Source organism: Serinus canaria, chromosome 20, assembly GCF_022539315.1.
Source record: "Serinus canaria isolate serCan28SL12 chromosome 20, serCan2020, whole genome shotgun sequence".
Lineage (NCBI taxonomy): Eukaryota > Metazoa > Chordata > Aves > Passeriformes > Fringillidae > Serinus > Serinus canaria.
In genome coordinates, this window is record NC_066333.1 from 2,751,257 (window position 1) to 2,769,937 (window position 18,681).

Consider the following 18,681-nt stretch of genomic DNA (forward strand, 5'->3'; position numbering starts at 1 on the left):
GGTTCCAGCTCCTGATCTGGAGGGAGGAGCAAGAATGAGGGGAGGGTGACCCCACATTCAGTTACCCTCACTCTGCCCAGGGCTGCACGGCCACCTCAGTCACTGTGTTCTGCCTCCGTGGTCCCCAGCAGGGATGGGGAACCCCTGCACTCACAGGGGTCTGCCCCAGCCCCAGGTTTATTTTATCAAGTGTTGACATTTTGCTGTGATTCAGTCAAGACTGGTGGGAACAACACGTCTGCCAGTATTGTGACAAGGTTTGAAGGCATGTTTTATAGCAGAGGCTGCCAAGATGAGCTCTGTCTCGTCTGGAGCGTTAGCAGAACATGAGGAAGGTATCCATAGCTTCCCACACATCATTAATTTCTAATTATCCTATCTTTGCTTTCTGCATTATCACTTATTTACCAAACAAAGCTTTATTGGACCGCCCAGTTCCTTATAAGCAGCAGAGCCATTGTTATGTTAAAAGCAATGTTCTAAATGTTATTTATTATTTGATAAACCTCGTGTAACCCTGAATGAGGACATTAAACGGCAAGAACACTACTTCAAAATCCCATTTTAAATAAGTCACCAAGACAGCTGTGCCTTTATAAAACACATTAGAGTGGCACTCAGAGCACATATGGCTCAGGGATATATACAAATTATACAATTTCTGTCATTCGATCAAATAAGAGGGATGTTTTGACCCCAGAAATGAGTCAAATGTAAGTTGTAATTCCAGCCCCAGCAGAGGCCCTGGTGGTAATGGATCCTGACGGCTGATCAAAGAGCCCTGACCATTTGACCCACCAGATCAGTGACTCACTGTATCTATTATGGCTAATACAGACCCCAGCGTGGAGATATACAGAGGCAGGGAGGTAAAGGGCAATGGATACAGGAGATAAATGTTGATTTATCCACGTGCAGGCACAGGGGGACACCCGCAGATGGATCCCACGTGGGTGGGAAGGGATGGCCATGGCTCACCCCACACTCAGGTTCATACTGGAGCAGGGCTGCAGACAGATGCTGGGGATCTCTGTGCACATGATCAATATAATTAATCTCTCACAGCTGCATCTCCCTCAGGGTGTCAGCAAAGCCCCTGTGCCCAGCAGGGCTCCCCGAGTCACACACAGCCAGGGAAAATCCACCTTCTGTTTTACACATATCCACAGCCCCCAGAAACACATCCCTGCCCATGGATTTGATTTCTTGGCAGTGTAAGAGTTAACAGCCCATCCAAGAGTTACCCAGTCTCACCCTTGATGTCACCTGCAGCAGGTGTCTCACCAGGCTTGGGTGAAATCCTGCCTTTTTCTGTGTTAGGATCCCAAAATGGATGGATAGGAAAGGACCTTAAAGCTCATCCCATTCCACCCTGCACAGGCAGGGACACCTTCCACTGTCCCAGGGTGCTCCAAGCCCCACCTGATGCCTTGTGAGAGCTGCCCTAGAGCAGAGGCTGGACAGAGCTAAAGAATAAAGCAGGGATTTATCAAAAGGCCTCCATGGATCCACCTTGGGCAGCACCAGAGCCCAGCCAGAGCTGCACCCAAGATGACCCAAAATGGCCCCAAAATGCACGGCCGGGCACGGGGTCTCTCCCTGGGATCAGCTCTGCTCCATTCCCACCTTGCAGTTCATTGTCCCAGCCCAGCTTTAGCCCAGCCAGTCCCACCCTGCTTGTTTTTCTCTCTCCAGCCCACGGGGTTTGTGCTCCTGGGCTGAGATTTGGGTCCTTGGTGCCCAGCTGGAGCAGGAATTGTTTTGTCTCTCTACTCTGTGAAGAGAACTTACTCAGCCTATGATGCCCAGACCCACACACTAAAGCAGCACAGAAGGTGAAAAATATAAAAGCTGAACCTGAGGTATCCCCTCCAACCTGGCCTTGGCCATTTCTAAGGGGCAGCCACAACTTCTCCAGCCCTCCTGCTCTTTCAGTTGTAGAATCCTGGAATGGTTTGGGTTGGATCTTAAAGACCATCCAGTTCCTTCCCTGCCATGGGCAGAGACAACTTCCACTCCCCCAGGCTGCTCAGTGCTGCTGGGCAAACCTGGCAGCCAAGACCTGGCATTTTTGACACACAGATGGGCAGCATGAGCATGAGCCAGCAGGAGCTACACACAGGAACAGCTTTGGGAGGAGGAAATGATGTGCAAAGAACTTTGTCAATTTAACTCTCCTATTTTCAATTGAACTCTCAAATTTTCAACACTTCATAGCAGTGGGTCCTGTCAGTGCCCTCACCTCCAAAAGCAGAGCTGCTTTTACAGTCTCCCTGGCCTGAGCAAACCCCAGTGCTGTTGAACAGCCTTTCCATGAGGAGTCACACAAATTAACTTGTTGGGACAAACAACACTGGGCTGGTTGCTCAGCTGGAATAAGCCATGCACTGAAATCTCCTGGGATTAGGCAGGGCACAGGATCCCAACTGTCCTGTGATGAATAATCAGCTCTTTCCTTCTTCAAGCTGCCTGATGCCCTGCTAGCAGCCAGAGAGAATCATGGAGGGAGGGGAAATGCAGCAAACCCTCCCCTAAGGCTGTCCATAATGCCCCTGCACTGACCAGGGACACAGTCACCTCCCAAAGCCAGGGGACAGTGGTCCCCAAGGCCATGCCAGGGCCTGGCAGTCCCCACAACCTCATCACATCACCCCCAGCTCCCTGACAAGGCAGCTCCTGCATTTCTTCACCCAGAACGTGGGATGATGATCCCTTCTCACAGGGGATTCCCAGGCAGAATTAATCCATGTTTTTAAGGCACCCATGGACTCCTCCTGCAAGTGCAAAAGTCTCAATGCCAAATAAAACCAACCTCATTCCTCAACCTTTCCCTTCCCTGATGCTACTCTCCTTATCACAATGACCTTAATAAATATCTTTTCCCACTGATTTTGCAGGTGTTTTTATTTCTTTTGCCAGCACCATTGCATTTTTACTGATCTTTCAGAGCACTTCATATCTGTGTATTCCTTGGGATTTTTCACCTTACTTAATTCCTTGCCTTTGTTTGGGGAGGGGGGTGGGAAAGAAAGAAGGAAAATTGACAGGGGTGAGGAATGATGCTCTGCTGACTCCACAAGACACAAGAGATACCTCACTCATCTCGAGGGTCAAATGTCCACGATGGTTTGATCAGATGTCAGCTTGCATTTATACCCTGGCCTCTGCTGGAGGTTGAATTACATTTCACATTTGACTCACTTCTGGGGTCAAATGTCCCTCCTGTTTGATGGAACAAGAGGAATTATTTTCCCCAAGCAGGTTGTGCTGGTGTGAGCTGTCAGTGCTCCCATTATGTTTTAGGCTCCTTTATTTCTGCAGTTTGTCCTCAGCTGAGTCCAGCCCCTCTGGCATGACAAGAGCTGCAGCCATGGCACAAAAGCCATCCCAACAAGAAAGATCAGGGGAAGGAAGAGGGCACCTGGCTTCCATATGTTTTGGATGGTGTTTTGTGGGGGTTTTATTTTACACGGGCTTTGTTGGGGGGTTTTGTTTCTCCTTCCTCTCAAGCTGGCAGCTAGGCAGGGAATAATGAAGGAGAGGCAGGAGGACCCTGATCCTGGCTTTACCACACTCCTGCCATGAGAAACTGCAGAAACCCAGAAAAGGTTGGGTTGGAAGGGACCTTAAACCTCATCTCATCCCACCCCTGCCATGGCAGGGACACCTTCCACTGTCCCAGGTTGCTCCAAGCCCTGTCCAACCTGGCCTTGGCACTGCCAGGGATCCAGGGGCAGCCACAGCTGCTCTGGGCACCCTGTGCCAGGGCCTCAGCACCTTCACAGGGGAGAATTCCTGCCCAATATCCCATCCATCCCTGCCCTCTGGCAGTGGGAAGCCATTCCCTGTGTCCTGTCCCTCCATCCCCTGTTCCCAGTCCCTCCCCAGCTTTCCTGGAGCCCCTTTAGCCCTGGAAAGGCTCTGAGCCCTCCCTGGAGCCTCCTGCCCTGGGCTGAACAGAGCTTCCTGAGGATCAAAAACCAGGCAAGGGGCTGAGACAAAGCTGCTGTCAGGGAGCTGCAGGATCATGATGGAGATAAAACCCAACCCACCAGGCTCGTCTGCTGCAGAGTGATGGCTCCAGCCCTGAGTCTGTACAATTTGCCTTTGCCTTGAAGGAACCCAAGGGCTGTTGGATGTCCCTCTTGGGCTGTAAAGGAATCTCTCCAAGGTGAGATTGTGAGACCCCCCTCCTGCTGTTTAATGTACTCCTTCAGGTTATAACAGGTTTAGCAAACAATAAAAACCATCTGGAAGGCCGATTTAAATAACAGAGTTGTGTCATTAGTGCTGAAGTCATGGCTGGGGCTGTAAAACCAGTAAACAAATGCTGATGTGCAGGTAAATAAAGGGGGATGGTGCACTGAGGAGGGTGAGGAGGAAGCTGCTCCTCATCCTCCTTGGCCAAAGCTCATGCTGGGTGTGAACCACATCTCTGCAGGGCATGAACTGGGATCCTCACCTTCCCTCCTGTGGGAATCCACAAAATCAGGGGGTTTTGGGAAAGCTGCAGAAAGCAGGCTCAGAGACAGCAGAGCTGTGATTGGAGCTATGCAGCAGCCATGAGATTGGTCAGCAGGAAAATTATGTAAGAAGTAGAAAAGCAAGGACAAATAGAACAATGGTCTGTGTATTAATGCTTGTCTGGAATAACTCCCTAAGCTGCAGAAAAGTTTATCCAGGGAGATATTGGGGAGGTCTAAGCTTGATAATGGAGCTCTGTGCATTGTGTTTGAGGCTCACAAGCAGGTGTTGGATTTGAAATAAGCCAGCATTGTTTAACCAAAGGTACCTGTGCTTACAGTGGTGGGATGGAACCACTGTCAGTGTGCTTTGGCTTGGTGTGATTGGTCAGAAAACTCATAAAGTGAGTTGTAACATTGAGTTCTTGGTCTGCAGCCTGGGATGTGAGCTGATGGCATCTTCCCATTGCCATAACCATGGAATGAGAGTGATGCTGGGAAATCAAACAGCTCAAGGCACGTTCCCAGCAGTGCTGTCCTGTTTGGGATTTGTACAGAGACCCCTGGCTGGCAACACCTCCCAGCTGCACTCCTGCCACCCCAGATGAGGTTATGGGGGTCACTGCAGCCTCCCACGGAGCCCAGGTGCCCCCCTGCACCCTTGTGCTCCCAGCTCCCCTCTGACTGCCCCACAGCAGCCCAGGGAGGGAACTGGGCATGCCAAACAAGGCAAACACCCCCAGTCATTGTCCATGATACTCTCTACAGTGCTTTTGCTGGTGGAGAAAGAGCAGCACAGCCCCTGTGCACCATCTCTGCAGTGGGGGGTTCCTGCCCTCCTCTGCCAAGGGAAAGAACCTTCCTCCCTCTCCCCCCTCCTCCAAAATAAGAACTAGCAAGTAAACAGAGAGCAAATGAAGAGTGAGCTCCTCTTGCCCAGGTTACAGGGATCTAAGCTGGTTTGGTTGATTCTTCTCCAGGATCAACTCAGGCCATGACTCCTCTCCCTGCTTTCCTTTGGGAGCCAACCCTTCTCCCTGAGGGGCAGCAAACCATTCCCAGCCCCACAGCCCCCCTGCTGACCTCCCTCTCACGCCCACCTTGAGGGAAAAGGGGAAAAAGCTAAGCAGGAAACACCAGTGGCTCATGCTGGCCATGGCTCTGCCCAAACCCAGCCTGGTGCTGCAGGCACATCATGGCCAGGGACTGTGGCTGCTCCCTGTGCCAGTACTGCCAGCCCTTCCCAGGGAAATCCTGGCTGCTGTTGGAACTTTTGAGAGGGTATGAGCACACCTTCACCCCAGTTATTGCAATGGGATATGCTAACACAGCATGGAGGTGGGATTTTTTCAGTGAAATAAGGAAGGAATCACTCCAATTCAAAGAAATAATCCAGGTGTGTGAACCCACAGATCCACCCTGCAGCAAAGATCACCCAAAAGAAGCTGTTGCTAAAATTCCTACTAAACCATCAATCTGATATAAAAAGCCAACTTCCATCCTTGGGAGTTTTAAAGGCAAAGTATCTACAACATCCTTCCATCCTTGGGAGTTTTAAAGGCAAAGTATCTACAACATCCTTCCATCCTTGGGAGTTTAAAGGCAAAGTATCTACAACATCCTTCCATCCTTGGGAGTTTTTAAAGGCCAAGTATCTGCTGTGAACATCCCCAGCATGAGGCTCTGCACAGCTGGGGCACAGGGCTGACCCCTGGATGGGCACTCAGGGATCACCCCATTCTTTCCCTTATTTACTCACCCTCTGCCAATTCCTGGCTCTAAGGATCACCCCCACACTGTTGTTGGTTGAACACATATTTGTTTCTGCTGAATCACTCAGCAGCACAAAGTTTGCTGTTCCTTCCCCACCCTGGAATTCCTCCTCATGCAAGAACAGCCTGTCCCCACGCCACCATGGGGACAGCTGCCAGTGCCAGCTGCCACAGCAGGAACACCTCTCCTGAGCCATGAGCCAGTGCCCTGCCCTGCTCCAAGAGGCAAACTGCAGGATTTCAGCCCATTCCCAGTGTAACATGGACAGAGTTTAACCCCTGCTGCCATTGGAGCACCACAGTGTTGTCCCAAATCCCAGGCACTCTGTGGGGCTGGGGTCAACAAAACAGCCCAACACACCCAAAAATGGGGTGCTGGGATGTGTCACCCAGGAGCTGCCACCTCCCCTCCCCAGGCTGCATGGGATGAGATGCTTTGTGCTGAGGGTGCAGCACCTCTAAACATGCCAGGCCACCCCTGAGGGTGCACAGGGGACCAGCTCTCATCTCCAGGTCAGGGGGACAGAAAAAGAAAGAAAGAAAAAAAAGAAAAGCATGTGCTGAAGTCCTCCTGTCCCAGCAGGACCTAAATATGGACTTCACAGAATCACAGAACTGGGCTGGAAATCACCCTAAAGATCATATTCCAGCCCATACACAGCTTTAGGACCCCACTCCATGTATTTTCCATGTGTATCCAAGCCCAGAGAAGGCTCAGGCACCTGCAAGCCATGACTACTTCTATTCTGGTCCCTCCCACATGGGTTTCTAGCTCCAAAACAGGAACCCTTGGATTCCTTTTTCTCCCCTGTTAATCTATTTAGCTACAGGAAATACTCCACATGAGGGAAGGAGACACCTGAACTGCACACAATACTTGGAAACTTCACTGTGTCCAGAAACATTAAATGCACCTTCATTTGGAGTGAGGGATGCTGGGGCAAAGCTTTTCAGCAGAGCTTTTCAGCAGAGCCAGGCTCCAGTGGCAGGCAGCAGCAGGATGGAAATGCATCCCAACCCTTCCACCAAGTGCTGCATCTGGGCTCTGACCTCCTCCATGGACACTCCTGGTGTCCCAGGAGGGCAGAGTCACAGAGACCTCCTAGAATTTGTGCTTTAGTTCCCCCAAAAATCTCACCCCAAAAACAACTCTTACCTGATTGGCCGATAGAAACTCCTGGGCGTTGTCGTTCATCCCCATGTACATGTTCTCCCCATCAAACTAGAAAGGCAAAAGAGAGAGTTAATAAAATGCCATCTGCACACCATGCTGCTGTGCATCCCAAATACCTTCCTGGCTCTTCACATCAAGAGCTAGAATTTCCAAAGGAAAACCCTGAGCTGCTGTTGGAACACTTTGGAGAGGGTATGAGCACACCTTCACCCCAGTTATTGCAATGGGATATGCTAACACAGCATGGAGGTGGTTTTTTTTTCAGTGAAATAAGGAAGGAATCACTCCAATTCAAAGAAATAATTCAAATGTGTGAACCCACAGAAGCACCCTGCAGCAAAGATCACCCAAAAGAAGCTGTTGCTAAAATCCCTACTAGACCATCAATCTGATATAAAAAGCCAGCTTCCATCAGAGGAAATGTCCAGACTTGGGCAGGTCCCATTCAGTCCTCTTACAGACCTCAACACCAAAGCAAAGCTCCTGCAGCAATGCAGAATCACTCTGGAGCTGTGGAGGAGGTTTTACAGTGACTTCTGTCAGCCAGAGAGAAGTTTGAGAAGAGGATCCATGTTTACCCCTGAAAGAATTTTCTTCCAAGGATCCATGTTTACCCCTGAAAGAATTTTCTTCCAAGAATCTTCTACCAAGAAAATTTGGTCAAGAGACCAAGAAAGAAAGGAGGATAACTACAGAGAAACCTGCAGCTGTTCCAATGAGCACTTTGTCATTCCTGACCAATGAGTAAAGTGTCAAATTTGAAGTTCTGTAAGAGTGTATAAAAAGCAGGCATGGTATAATAAAACCAGGTTTGAAGCCTTCTGAAAATGGAGTGTTGCTTTGGATGGTGACCATCTCAACTATCCATGGAGCACTCAGGAGGTGTCTCTGTGCACAGCCTGGCACATCCATCCCCTCTTCTCATGCTCTTCCTGCTCTGCCAGGACTCTGCTCTGGGCAGCCCGAGCCCAGCCCATCCTCCTGTGCCCCCCAACTCCAGCACACACCCGATTCCCAGCTGCTAATCCACTTATCAGGCCACAAAACCCCCATGGAGAGCTACAACTCTTCTCACTAATTAGCTGCAACGGGAGCTTTTCACGGGCTCAGATTCCAAAGGAAGGAAAAAAGCCCTCCAGGATTGTCTGTGGCTCCAAGTACAGCTGGGGCAGGCCTCAAGGCTGAGTTCACAAATTAATTATGGCAATAAAAACGGGCTGAGCCATAAAACACTCCTGAGACGAGGGTGGAGGCACCAGCTGTGAGTGACACCTTGCACTTCACAAGAGGAAGAGCCAACCCTCCTGCCCTTACCAGCAGGATGATGAATTGGAGATTGTTCACCCCTCACCTGTCCTCCCACTCTCTGATACAAAGCTGGTTCCAGTTATGCCTGAACAGAAATTTGCCATATTAAGAGCAATAAAAGTGAAATCTAAATAAAGCCAGGTGAAGATTTTCAGCCTAGACAATTAATTCTGCTTCCATTTCTTAGAGTGCTGCAGGATTAGCTATTAAAGGCAGCAGAGTTAGTAAAGCCAAGTGGGGGTAACATGGCTCTGCTTGGCCTCAGACACCCTCTAATTGCCAAACTGTCCTCTGGCACAGCAAACCACTTAAAAGCTGTAAAATTGGAGCAGCTATTGTGGCATTCATTAAGCAATACCAGCAGCAGGTGGGAGAGGATTCCTGTGCAACTGCTGGATTCTGTGAGATCCACCAGGGAGGCAGGAGCTGTGGGATGCAGTGAGCACTGGGACAAACACCTCCCCCAGAAGGCAGCTGGGTACCATCCACTTGAACTGGATTTCCCTCCACCTGGCAGGTGATCACTGGCACAGCTGGAGCTTCCAGGAGCACAGACCCAACCAACTCTACAGCCTAAATACCCTCTGGCCCCACCTAAATACCCTCTGACCCACCTAAATATCCTCTGACAGCCCCACCAACCCCAGCAGACACACCTGGGCTGGCAGCAGAGGTGCCAGATGTTGGTGGAGAATCACAGAATCTCCAGGGTTGGAAAAGCCCTCGAGGATCACTGAGTCCAACACTCTCCCAGCACTGCCAAGGCCACCACTCAGTGATGTCCCCAAGTGCCACATCACCTCTCATGGATCCCTCCAGGGATGGTGACTTCAGCACTGTTCTGGGCTACCTGTTCCAGCAGCTGGCCACCGTTCAGTGAAGAAATGTTCCCTAATATCCAATCTAAACCTGCCCTGGTGCACTTGAGGCTGATTCCTCTCATTCTACCCCGGGTTCCTACCAGAAGACACCAACCCACACCTGGCCACCACCTTTTTCTCCAGGAAAAAAGAAATACCTTGAAAGTTACATTCAGCAAACCAAAAGTATCACTCAGTGGGGAGGCCCAGAGCAGGACAAACCCTCCCCTGCCTCCACATCCTTTTGTTTGTCAGAATGTATTTTTTTATGGCTTTCTACTGTTCCCCCACCTCCATTCCACAATTCCTTCTGCCCTTGATGCCTTCATAACAACTGTAATGAATCCTGCCTTCAAAATTACTGTTTCTCTGATTTCCAGGCTGAAAATCAGGACTCAAAATGCAATGGAAACTTTGGAATTTCCCCAGTGCTGATTGGATTTTTTTCCCCCTCTCCTCCAGGCTGTGAAGGTGCAAACAAATTTATTAGAATTTTTCCCATCAGGATATTTTTTCAGTTAGATGTTTGCCAGTTATGCAGCAGCCAGGTAGAGCAGATAAGTAATGTTCTCTCCCTCTTCTCATTATTGTTTTGCTACAGAATGCACTTCAAAACAATCAACACCATCACACCAAGTAGATTTATGATAGAAACAGAAATTTTAATATTTCCCCTTGGTTATAAATGCCTCCTCCCTTTTTCCTTCACTCCAGCTCCTGTTCAAACCTGGATAGAGCCCTTCATCACCCTCCTTACCCCAAAACCCAGCCTGCACTGAATGATGTGGCAGGGATCATTTTCAAGCCCTAACTCAAAAGAAACATCCTCTTGTGCAGTTGTCTTAATCACTTTATCACTTTTGCTCCGTGGCAATTAGTTAATTTTATTATTCTTTGGTTAATAGGAGCAGCCTGTTAAACAAATCAGTGCCTGTGGCTGATTCTCTCCTGCATGGAATGAGCAGGAAGCCAGGGAGGGAAGGGGAAAGAAAAGGGGGAAGTGAAAGGGAAGGGGTGAGAGAGGAGGGAAAGTGCCCCAAATTCCACCAATTGTGGCAACAAAGTCAAATGGACAGCACTGAACTGCCTTGGTGTGCAGGTGACAGGAGCTCCAGGCAGGATCCCATCTCGTGCCACGGGAGGTGGCTTTGCCTGGCACTGGGGGATGAGGACAGGGATGCTGCCAGCCCCATTCAGAGAGGGAGCTCCAAGGACATCAGAAAGCAAGCCACAACTGCACCTCTCCATGGGACAACCCACTGAGTATTTTGGGTCCAAGCAAAAGACAAAAGTGTGAGAAAACACCCTCTGAAATTCAGTTTTTCACGGAGAATTTAATTAAAAATATAATTCTTTTACTACAGCTCTTCCAGGAGAGCTGCAGCTGGCACTGTTCTATCAGCCCATACACGGATCTCAATTCAGATGTTGTTGTACAAAGCACTTTTAAAATCTTTACTGCTTTTCTAGACTCACTTTGGTTTGTTATTTTTGCTCCACAGCATTATTTTCAAACCTGTAAATGTGCCTAGAGGTCTCATGGGTCTCCTGTTAGCCAGATGAATATGAAAAGGAAAAACAAATGCAGGCAGCAGGCTGGGACAGACCCCAAAGTGCAGCAGCTGTGGGATCTCCAGCTCTGTGCAAACAGGGAGAACAAATGTTTGCTAACTGGGAAGGACCCAGTGGAAAGAAACACAACCTCCTGCCAAGATTCCAAGAAGGTGTTACTTTTTCCTGGATGGCACTGCCAGCTTGCACAATTTTATTATGAATCTCATCACATCATTTTTGTTTTGTGCGAGCCATGAACTGAGATGGAAACTTCAGCTCTGTAAGAAAATGTGGAATCACAGCTTGGTTTGGGTTGGAAGGGACCTTAAAGATCACCCAGTTCTACTCCCCTGACATGGGCAGGGCCACCTTCCATTAGACCAGAATAGTGGGCAAAATTCATTCCAGTAATACTTGCAAGATCTCAAAAGCCTTCCAAACTTTTTATGTAATTTTATTATATGTGTGGTGAGTTTGGTGGTTCTTTTGTTTTGTTTTTTTTTTTTTTTTCCTTGGAGGAGTTTTTCCTGAATTTTGACACTCATTTTTGGCAGGACTAGACCAGAGCACCTTAACTGCAAGTCCACTGAGGTTCTAGGGCTTGAAAATGTGACCTGTTAATACAAACCCAGCAGTAATTTAGAGCCATCACCATCAAGAAGCTACTGAATGACCAGTTCAGAACAAATTGGATGCCTCCACTGGTTCCTACTGCTCAGAGCTACAAACACTTGCCAGTGGTTTGCCCCCCTGTGCCAGGACACAGGAGATGGGCAGTGGATTCCCTCTCATGACAACCTCACTTCCAAACTGGGTGCACTGGGAATGCCACATTTCACTGGAAATTCTTGGAGTGCATCTGGGTTTGTTTCCCAGCAAGCTACAGCTCAGCCACCACCAGCACCAAGACAGAGTGACCTGATGACCTAGAGCAGAGGCTGGACAGAGCTAAAGAATAAAGCAGGGATTTATCCAAAGGCCTCCATGGATCTACCTTGGGCAGCACCAGAGCCCAGCCAGGGCTGCACCCAAGATGACCCAAAATGGCCCCAAAATGCACGGCCGGGCACGGGGTCTCTCCCTGGGATCAGCTCTGCTCCATTCCCACCTTGCAGTTCATTGTCCCAGCCCAGCTTTAGCCCAGCCAGTCCCACCCTGCTTGTTTTTCTCTCTCCAGCCCACGGGGTTTGTGCTCCTGGGCTGAGATTTGGATCATTTGTCCTTGGTGCCCAGCTGGAGCAGGAATTGTTTTGTCTCTCTACTCTGTGAAGAGAACTTACTCAGCCTATGAAGCCCAGACCCACACACTAAAGCAGCTCAGAAGGTGAAAAATATAAAAGCTGAACCTGAGGCGTCAGACCCAAAGAAATGCCATGCAAGGAATGCCTTTAGGTTTTTAGTGAGTAAAAGTTAACCCAAGAAAACTTGTGTAACACAGTTAATTTGTATTTAATACTCCTCATAAAAAAAATAAAATAAAAAAAACCAAATTGCAGCCCATGTGTTGCTGGGCTTCACTCAGCTGCTTCCAATTGCAGCATTGGAATGCACCATTCCCATCATGGGCAATGGGCATTGCAATGGCACCATTCCCATCATGGGCAACGGGCATTGCAGTGGCACCATTCCCATCATGGGCAATGGGCATTGCAGTGGCACCATTCCCATCATGGGCAATGGGCATTGCAATGGCACCATTCCCATCATGGGCAATGGGCATTGCAGTGGCACCATTCCCATCATGGGCAATGGGCATTGCAATGGCACCATTCCCATCATGGGCAATGGGCATTGCAGTGGCACCATTCCCATCATGGGCAATGGCATGAATGGCACCATTCCCATCATGGGCAATGGGCATTGCAATGGCACCATTCCCATCATGGGCAATGGGCATTGCAATGGCACCATTCCCATCATGGGCAATGGGCATTGCAATGGCACCATTCCCATCATGGGCAATGGGCATTGCAGTGGCACCATTCCCATCATGGGCAATGGGCATTGCAGTGGCACCATTCCCATCATGGGGAAACATAACTCTCCTTTAGAAAGTGTTACAGGAATAGTTTTATCCACAATTCATTTTTATCAGTATTATTTGAGTGGCACAATCTGCTGTAAGCTCACTTTGGCCATGGTGTTTCCCAGGCCTGCATCCCCACGATGCTGCTGCTGCATACCAGGCTCAGGGATCCACAGCCAAGGATGCTGGTCCTGGTGAGGATCTGTGGAAGAGGTTTTACAGTGACCTCTGTGAGCCAGAGAGAAGTTTGATAGGAGGATCCATGTTTACCCCTGAAAAAATTTTTTATCAAGGTTGTTTAATAGAGACCCAGAAATTTGTACCAAGAATTTTTTACCAAGGTCATTAGTAGAGACCAAGAAAGAAAGAAGGATAAATAAGAGAAACCTGCTGCCTGTTCCAATGAGCTCTTTGCTTGTCTTTCCTGACCAATGGGCAAAGTGTCAACTTAGGAGTTCTGTAAGAGTGTATAAAAAGCAGGCATGCTATAATAAAACCAGGTTTGGAGCCTTCTGAAAAGGGACTGTTGCTTTGGATTGTCTCTGTCTCAGCTATGACAAGGATGCTCTCTGTACACATCTCTGGGATGTGAAATCCTCACCTCAGCCCTGCCCCTGCTCCGTGGCTGAGCTGCCACTGCAAATTCCTGCAGGAGAAATTCAGCATCCACCTCTTCAGGGAATACACGGCTGAGGTTAGCTTAATCTCTTTAACTGCAGTTCCCCCATTAAGGGCTTTACACAACCTCTGGCCCGCAGTGATCTCCTTAGCATTATTTATTTGTGTGCTGAAATGCTTGGGTAGCCCCTGGGCTGATCCTGTCAGGGAGGGTCAGGAGTTCAGCAGGAGATTTACATTCCCCCAGGAGTGCCCTGCAGGGGCAGTCAGCGTGTCCATCCCCAATTTGTTTGGGGACAAATGGCATGAACAGGGAGCACGACCCCACAGCAGGAGTCAGAGGCACAACACAAACCTGGCTTTGAGGGGCTGGGTTTCCTACAAACACTGAATATTCTCACACATTACCCCAGGGGAAACTCAGCTTGATACAGTTGGAATCTTGAGGCTTAAAGCCTTACAGTAAAAGGTGGTTTGTTTGGTTGGTTTGTTTGTTTTAAGAACAGTTTACAAGTAGGATAAAAACCTGGTAGGAGTTTTTTTTTTCTCAATACACCAGGAGGAGGAAACCTGCAGAGCTGGTGGGGCCAAGGTATGGTAGAGGCTGTCAAGAAACTACAGCCAGGTGGGAAGGAAAGGAGTGACCTGCACCAGCCTGATGGACACTGGTGGAGTGAGTATTCAGAAATTCCTAAACTGGAGCATCTCCCTTGGAAAGACCCATCTGAGAAGAAGCTCTCACACAGGGATGGACAAAAGGAAAACATAAAACCAACCAAGGAAATCCTAAGGAACTCCCATGATCCACCTGCTCTAAAACAGTGTGAGGGAACTTTGGGACCATTATACAAGACAGACCTTGAGGGGCTGGAGCTTGTCCAGGGAAGGGAACAGAGCTGGGGAGGGGCTGGAGCACCAGGAGGAGCTGAGGGAGCTGGGAAGGGGCTCAGCCTGGAGAAAAGGAGACTCAGGGGGACCTTGTGGCTCTGGATAACTCCTCACAGGAGGGGACAGCCAGGTGAGGGTTGGGCTCTGCTCTCAGGGAACAGGGACAGGAGGAGAGGGAACAGCCTCAGGCTGGGCCACATCAGGTTTAGATTGGAGATTAGGCAAAGTTTCTTCACTGAAAAGGTTGTCCAGCTCTGGGACAGCTGCCCAGGGCATGGTGGAGCCACAATCCCTGGAGGGATTTAAAAGAGATATGGATGTGACTCTTGGGGACATGGGTTAGAGGTGGCCTTGGCAGTGCTGGGTCAATGGCTGGGCCCAACAATCCCAGAGTTCTTTCCCAACCTAAATGATTCAGTGATTTTAAAGGTCTGACCTTCTGTCTCTGTGCCCAAACAAACAGGAGTGGGAAGGGGAAGGTTCCAAACCAGCATGTCCAGCTCCCTCAGTGTGAACCCATCACACTCCAACACACCCCAAGGAGACCCAGAGGGAGCCAAGATGAGGGACCTTGTTCCTCACAGCCCCCTTAGACCTTGCTGAAGGGTCAGCAGGTCCCTAGGAAAGATGAGCTGAACTGTCTGGTTGAACTTCTCACAAGGCTCCTCAAAAACCAGCTCTAAACCCCAAAACCCAACACAGCATGGGACCCAGGGGAAGGCTCTTTTACTCACAGCCAGACACTCAGGAGGTTTTAGCAAGCAGAAGATCATGGTCCATGATCCATCTGCACTAAAATCTCCCCAGCTCACCATATAACTGCTCTGGAAGGGCTCAGTTTATTAATGAGACAGAAATTATTCAGGCCAGCCAAAACTAAAAGTGACTTTGAATAGCTCTGCAGTAGGACTCTCACTGCACTAAGTGGCACCAAGGAAATGGAAGATTAAATTTAATGTCAATAAATGCAAAGTAATGCACTGAAGAAAAGCAATCTGAATGACAGACATGACAATGAGCCTCAAAGTTGATGTTGCTGTCCAGAAGAGACACTTTTCTAGAGAGTTCCCTTCCAATTTTTTTCCAGTCCTCAGCAGCTGCCAAAGATGCCATTCGGGTTTTGGAAGCAGTCAGGAAAAGAGCAAAGAGGGAAAGACCAAGTGTTATTTTACCATCTGTACTGCTAGAAGGAGAGAGGGCAACTGTGAGGAGGATCCCAGGTGTGGGATGGCACACGTGGATGAGGAAGAAGGGGTGATGAAGGGATGAAGAAGGGGTGATGAAGGGATGAAGAAGGGGTGAAGAAGGGTGTTAGGTGGACTCAACAAAGACATATGTGAAAAACTGAAATGAGAGCAGGGCTCCAACAGCCTAAAATCAAGGAGACAGACACTGAGACTATCAGCAAGTGAAATTAAACCCTTCCAGAGAATTTCTTCATACTGGACCCAAAACCAAAACCAAAAGCCTGACCTGTGGGCTCCTGGAAGCACTGTAGGCAGATATAATCTCATTTTTTAGCATGTGGCTGATCAAATATCATTGTGGGACCTCCATCCCTGGAGACACTCAGAGCTCAGCTGGACCAGGCGCTGCACAACCCCACGTGGGCGGCCCAGCTTTGCCTGGGGGGCTCAGGACACACAGATGTCTCTCAGGACTGGCAGGATTTGGGGTCTGGGGGCTTCTGTGATATGTGACCATGTGATACTTATACAGACCTCCACCCCAAAAGCATCTCCAGCCTCCCCTTTTATTGTCCTGCAATGCCACCACTATTCGAGTGACAGCATTCATTTATCTGAGAGACTGGCTGGCTTTCTGTCAACACTGCACGCAATATTATTGTTATTACATTATTTGAGGGGGGACGAGGCCTTAAACTCATTTACCTGGATCTTTCAGAGCCTGCAGAGGAGTTCAAGCTCTTCACATACACACACAAAAAGCCCCGTCCACTGAAAGCTACAGGGAGCAGCAGAATTTAGTCTCAAGACTGACATGGAAATAGATTAATTTTTTTTTCCCATCTCATATTCTAATTACAATTCTTCTCCCCCTACTATTTTCTGTTCTCATTACAGTCTTAAAATTGCTCTGCAAATTCTGTACCTTATTCTGCTCTTCCTACCATCTTTGTCATGGAAATGAGAAACAGAATGTATAAGCATGAAAATATTGCAGAGATCAAAATTCTGCTTAACCCTTTCTTGTGCGACTCCAAAAAAGAAGTGAGAGCAGCACAGAGCAGCCAATCCTCCACACACCCAGCCTCCTTTTCTCCTCCCAGCTGCACTGAGGAGAAGGATGCTCAGAGAAAGGTGATTAATTTAAAGGCCAAAGTCACTCAGGGTTACACCTCGCGGTGCATGGAGGAGGGGTTGGGGTTTCAGCTGAGCAGGTTTTGCTCCTGAGGGCAGATGTTGATCTAATACATTTTGACTGTGCTCAGATGACTGTGTTTAGCTTTTAGCCTAGTGTAATAGTGCTGCTGGGGAGAGCTGGTGCATTGAGCTGCCCTGGTGCACACAGTGCTCAGCACATCTCCATCCATCTCCGTGGCACCGAGAGCTCACCAGAGCTGCAGCCAAAACCCAAATCCTCTCAGATTTCTCTCCAAATCTGGGCATGGAGCTGAGATCAGGCTGCTGAGAGGTGGGCAGCACCCCCTGCTCTCAGCCAGGAGCTCCCCAGCCCATTGCTGACCAGCTCAATGCTGTTTGTGTGCAGCGCTGCCGCTGCACGGCTCTGGCATGTACATCACTTCCTTCTCAAAACCAAACAACAGCCTCATCTGGAGCTGTTCCTCACAGCTGCTCAAGGAGTTTATCTGCAAAAAAAGTATAAATACCAGGAGGCTCTTGCTGAGCTGGTCCTTCAGCCATCAGCAGCTGAGTGAGAGGGAGAGCTGGGGAACCTGGTGAGGGGAGGGAGGAGGGCACAGGGATGCAGCACCATCCTGGCACCGGCCTGGTGTGTGTGAAATAAATACAGCAAGTGCTAAGGAGCAACAGCTGCACTGCCTGCCCCTCCAGCAACACTTGTAACACACAGGAAACCAAGAGAGACAGAAAACACACAAAGAGCTAAAAGAAGCCACAGAGACTCTGAGCTAGAACAGCCAAAGGCACCGAGAAACAATGTTTTCTGCAAGATAAAACCTCGGGGCTGAGATAAAAATAGAGCTGATACCTGTGTGCCTGGGAAGCAGCCACCAGCCTGGCTCTGCTCTGGGAGTGCTTTATGGAGGTGCTGATTTGCACAGCAGAACAGCAGCCAGAGGAAGCACTGCAGAGGGGCTCCACACAGCCCTGGCACAGCCCAGGAGGCCAGGGAGCAGCTGGGAATGAAGAAACCTTAAGCAGGGAAGCTTTCCCACCCTGTCATTTGGTTCCCTTTGCCCAGGGAGTGTGCAGCACAGGCAGTGATGCTGAGCCACACACCTGAGGTGAATTCCTGGATGGAATCAAAGCCATTCCCTGGGGAGTGAGGCAGCAGCAGCAGGGGCTGGGTGACGGTGGGTTTGACGCACACGGAGCAGGAATGGGTTTGGAAATCTCTGTCTTTTCTTGACTGCATGGTGAGTAAATAATGATGTGAGGAACAGAGCTGTCAGAGGAGTGAGGAGGGGATGCCTCAGTGCTGGGCACTTTTTAAAGACCATGTTTTTTGTTTCCAATGCCAATGCCTTGCTGGCAGCTGCACAGGTAAACAGCCTGGATCCCAAGGACCTCCTAACTCACTCCATAATTCCTAAAATCAGTTGATATTCACAAAGAAAAATAGGAGCTTTAATTCACCCCACAGCCCCTGCCCTTTCAGCACAGATTAAATATAACAAGGGAGTTCTTTACTCAGAGGATGGTGAAGCCCTGGCACAGGGTGCCCAGAGCAGCTGTGGCTGCCCCTGAATCCCTGGAAGTGCCCAAGGCCAGGTTGGAGCAACCTGGGATAGTGGAATGTGTCCCTGCCCATGGCAGGGGGTGGGATGAGATGAGCTTTCAGGTCCCTTCCAACT

The 18,681-nt window shown here is 49.3% G+C and overlaps 1 protein-coding gene across 1 annotated transcript in view; it reads right to left on the reverse strand.

The window, feature by feature from the left end:
• Positions 1–18,681, reverse strand: part of TOX2 (TOX high mobility group box family member 2) — a 167,889-nt gene that overhangs the window by 92,136 nt on the left and 57,072 nt on the right. The window contains exon 2 of the mRNA XM_030233377.2: positions 7,392–7,457. Coding sequence (XP_030089237.2) covers positions 7,392–7,457 — 66 coding nt within the window. The remainder of the gene's footprint in view (positions 1–7,391; positions 7,458–18,681) is intronic.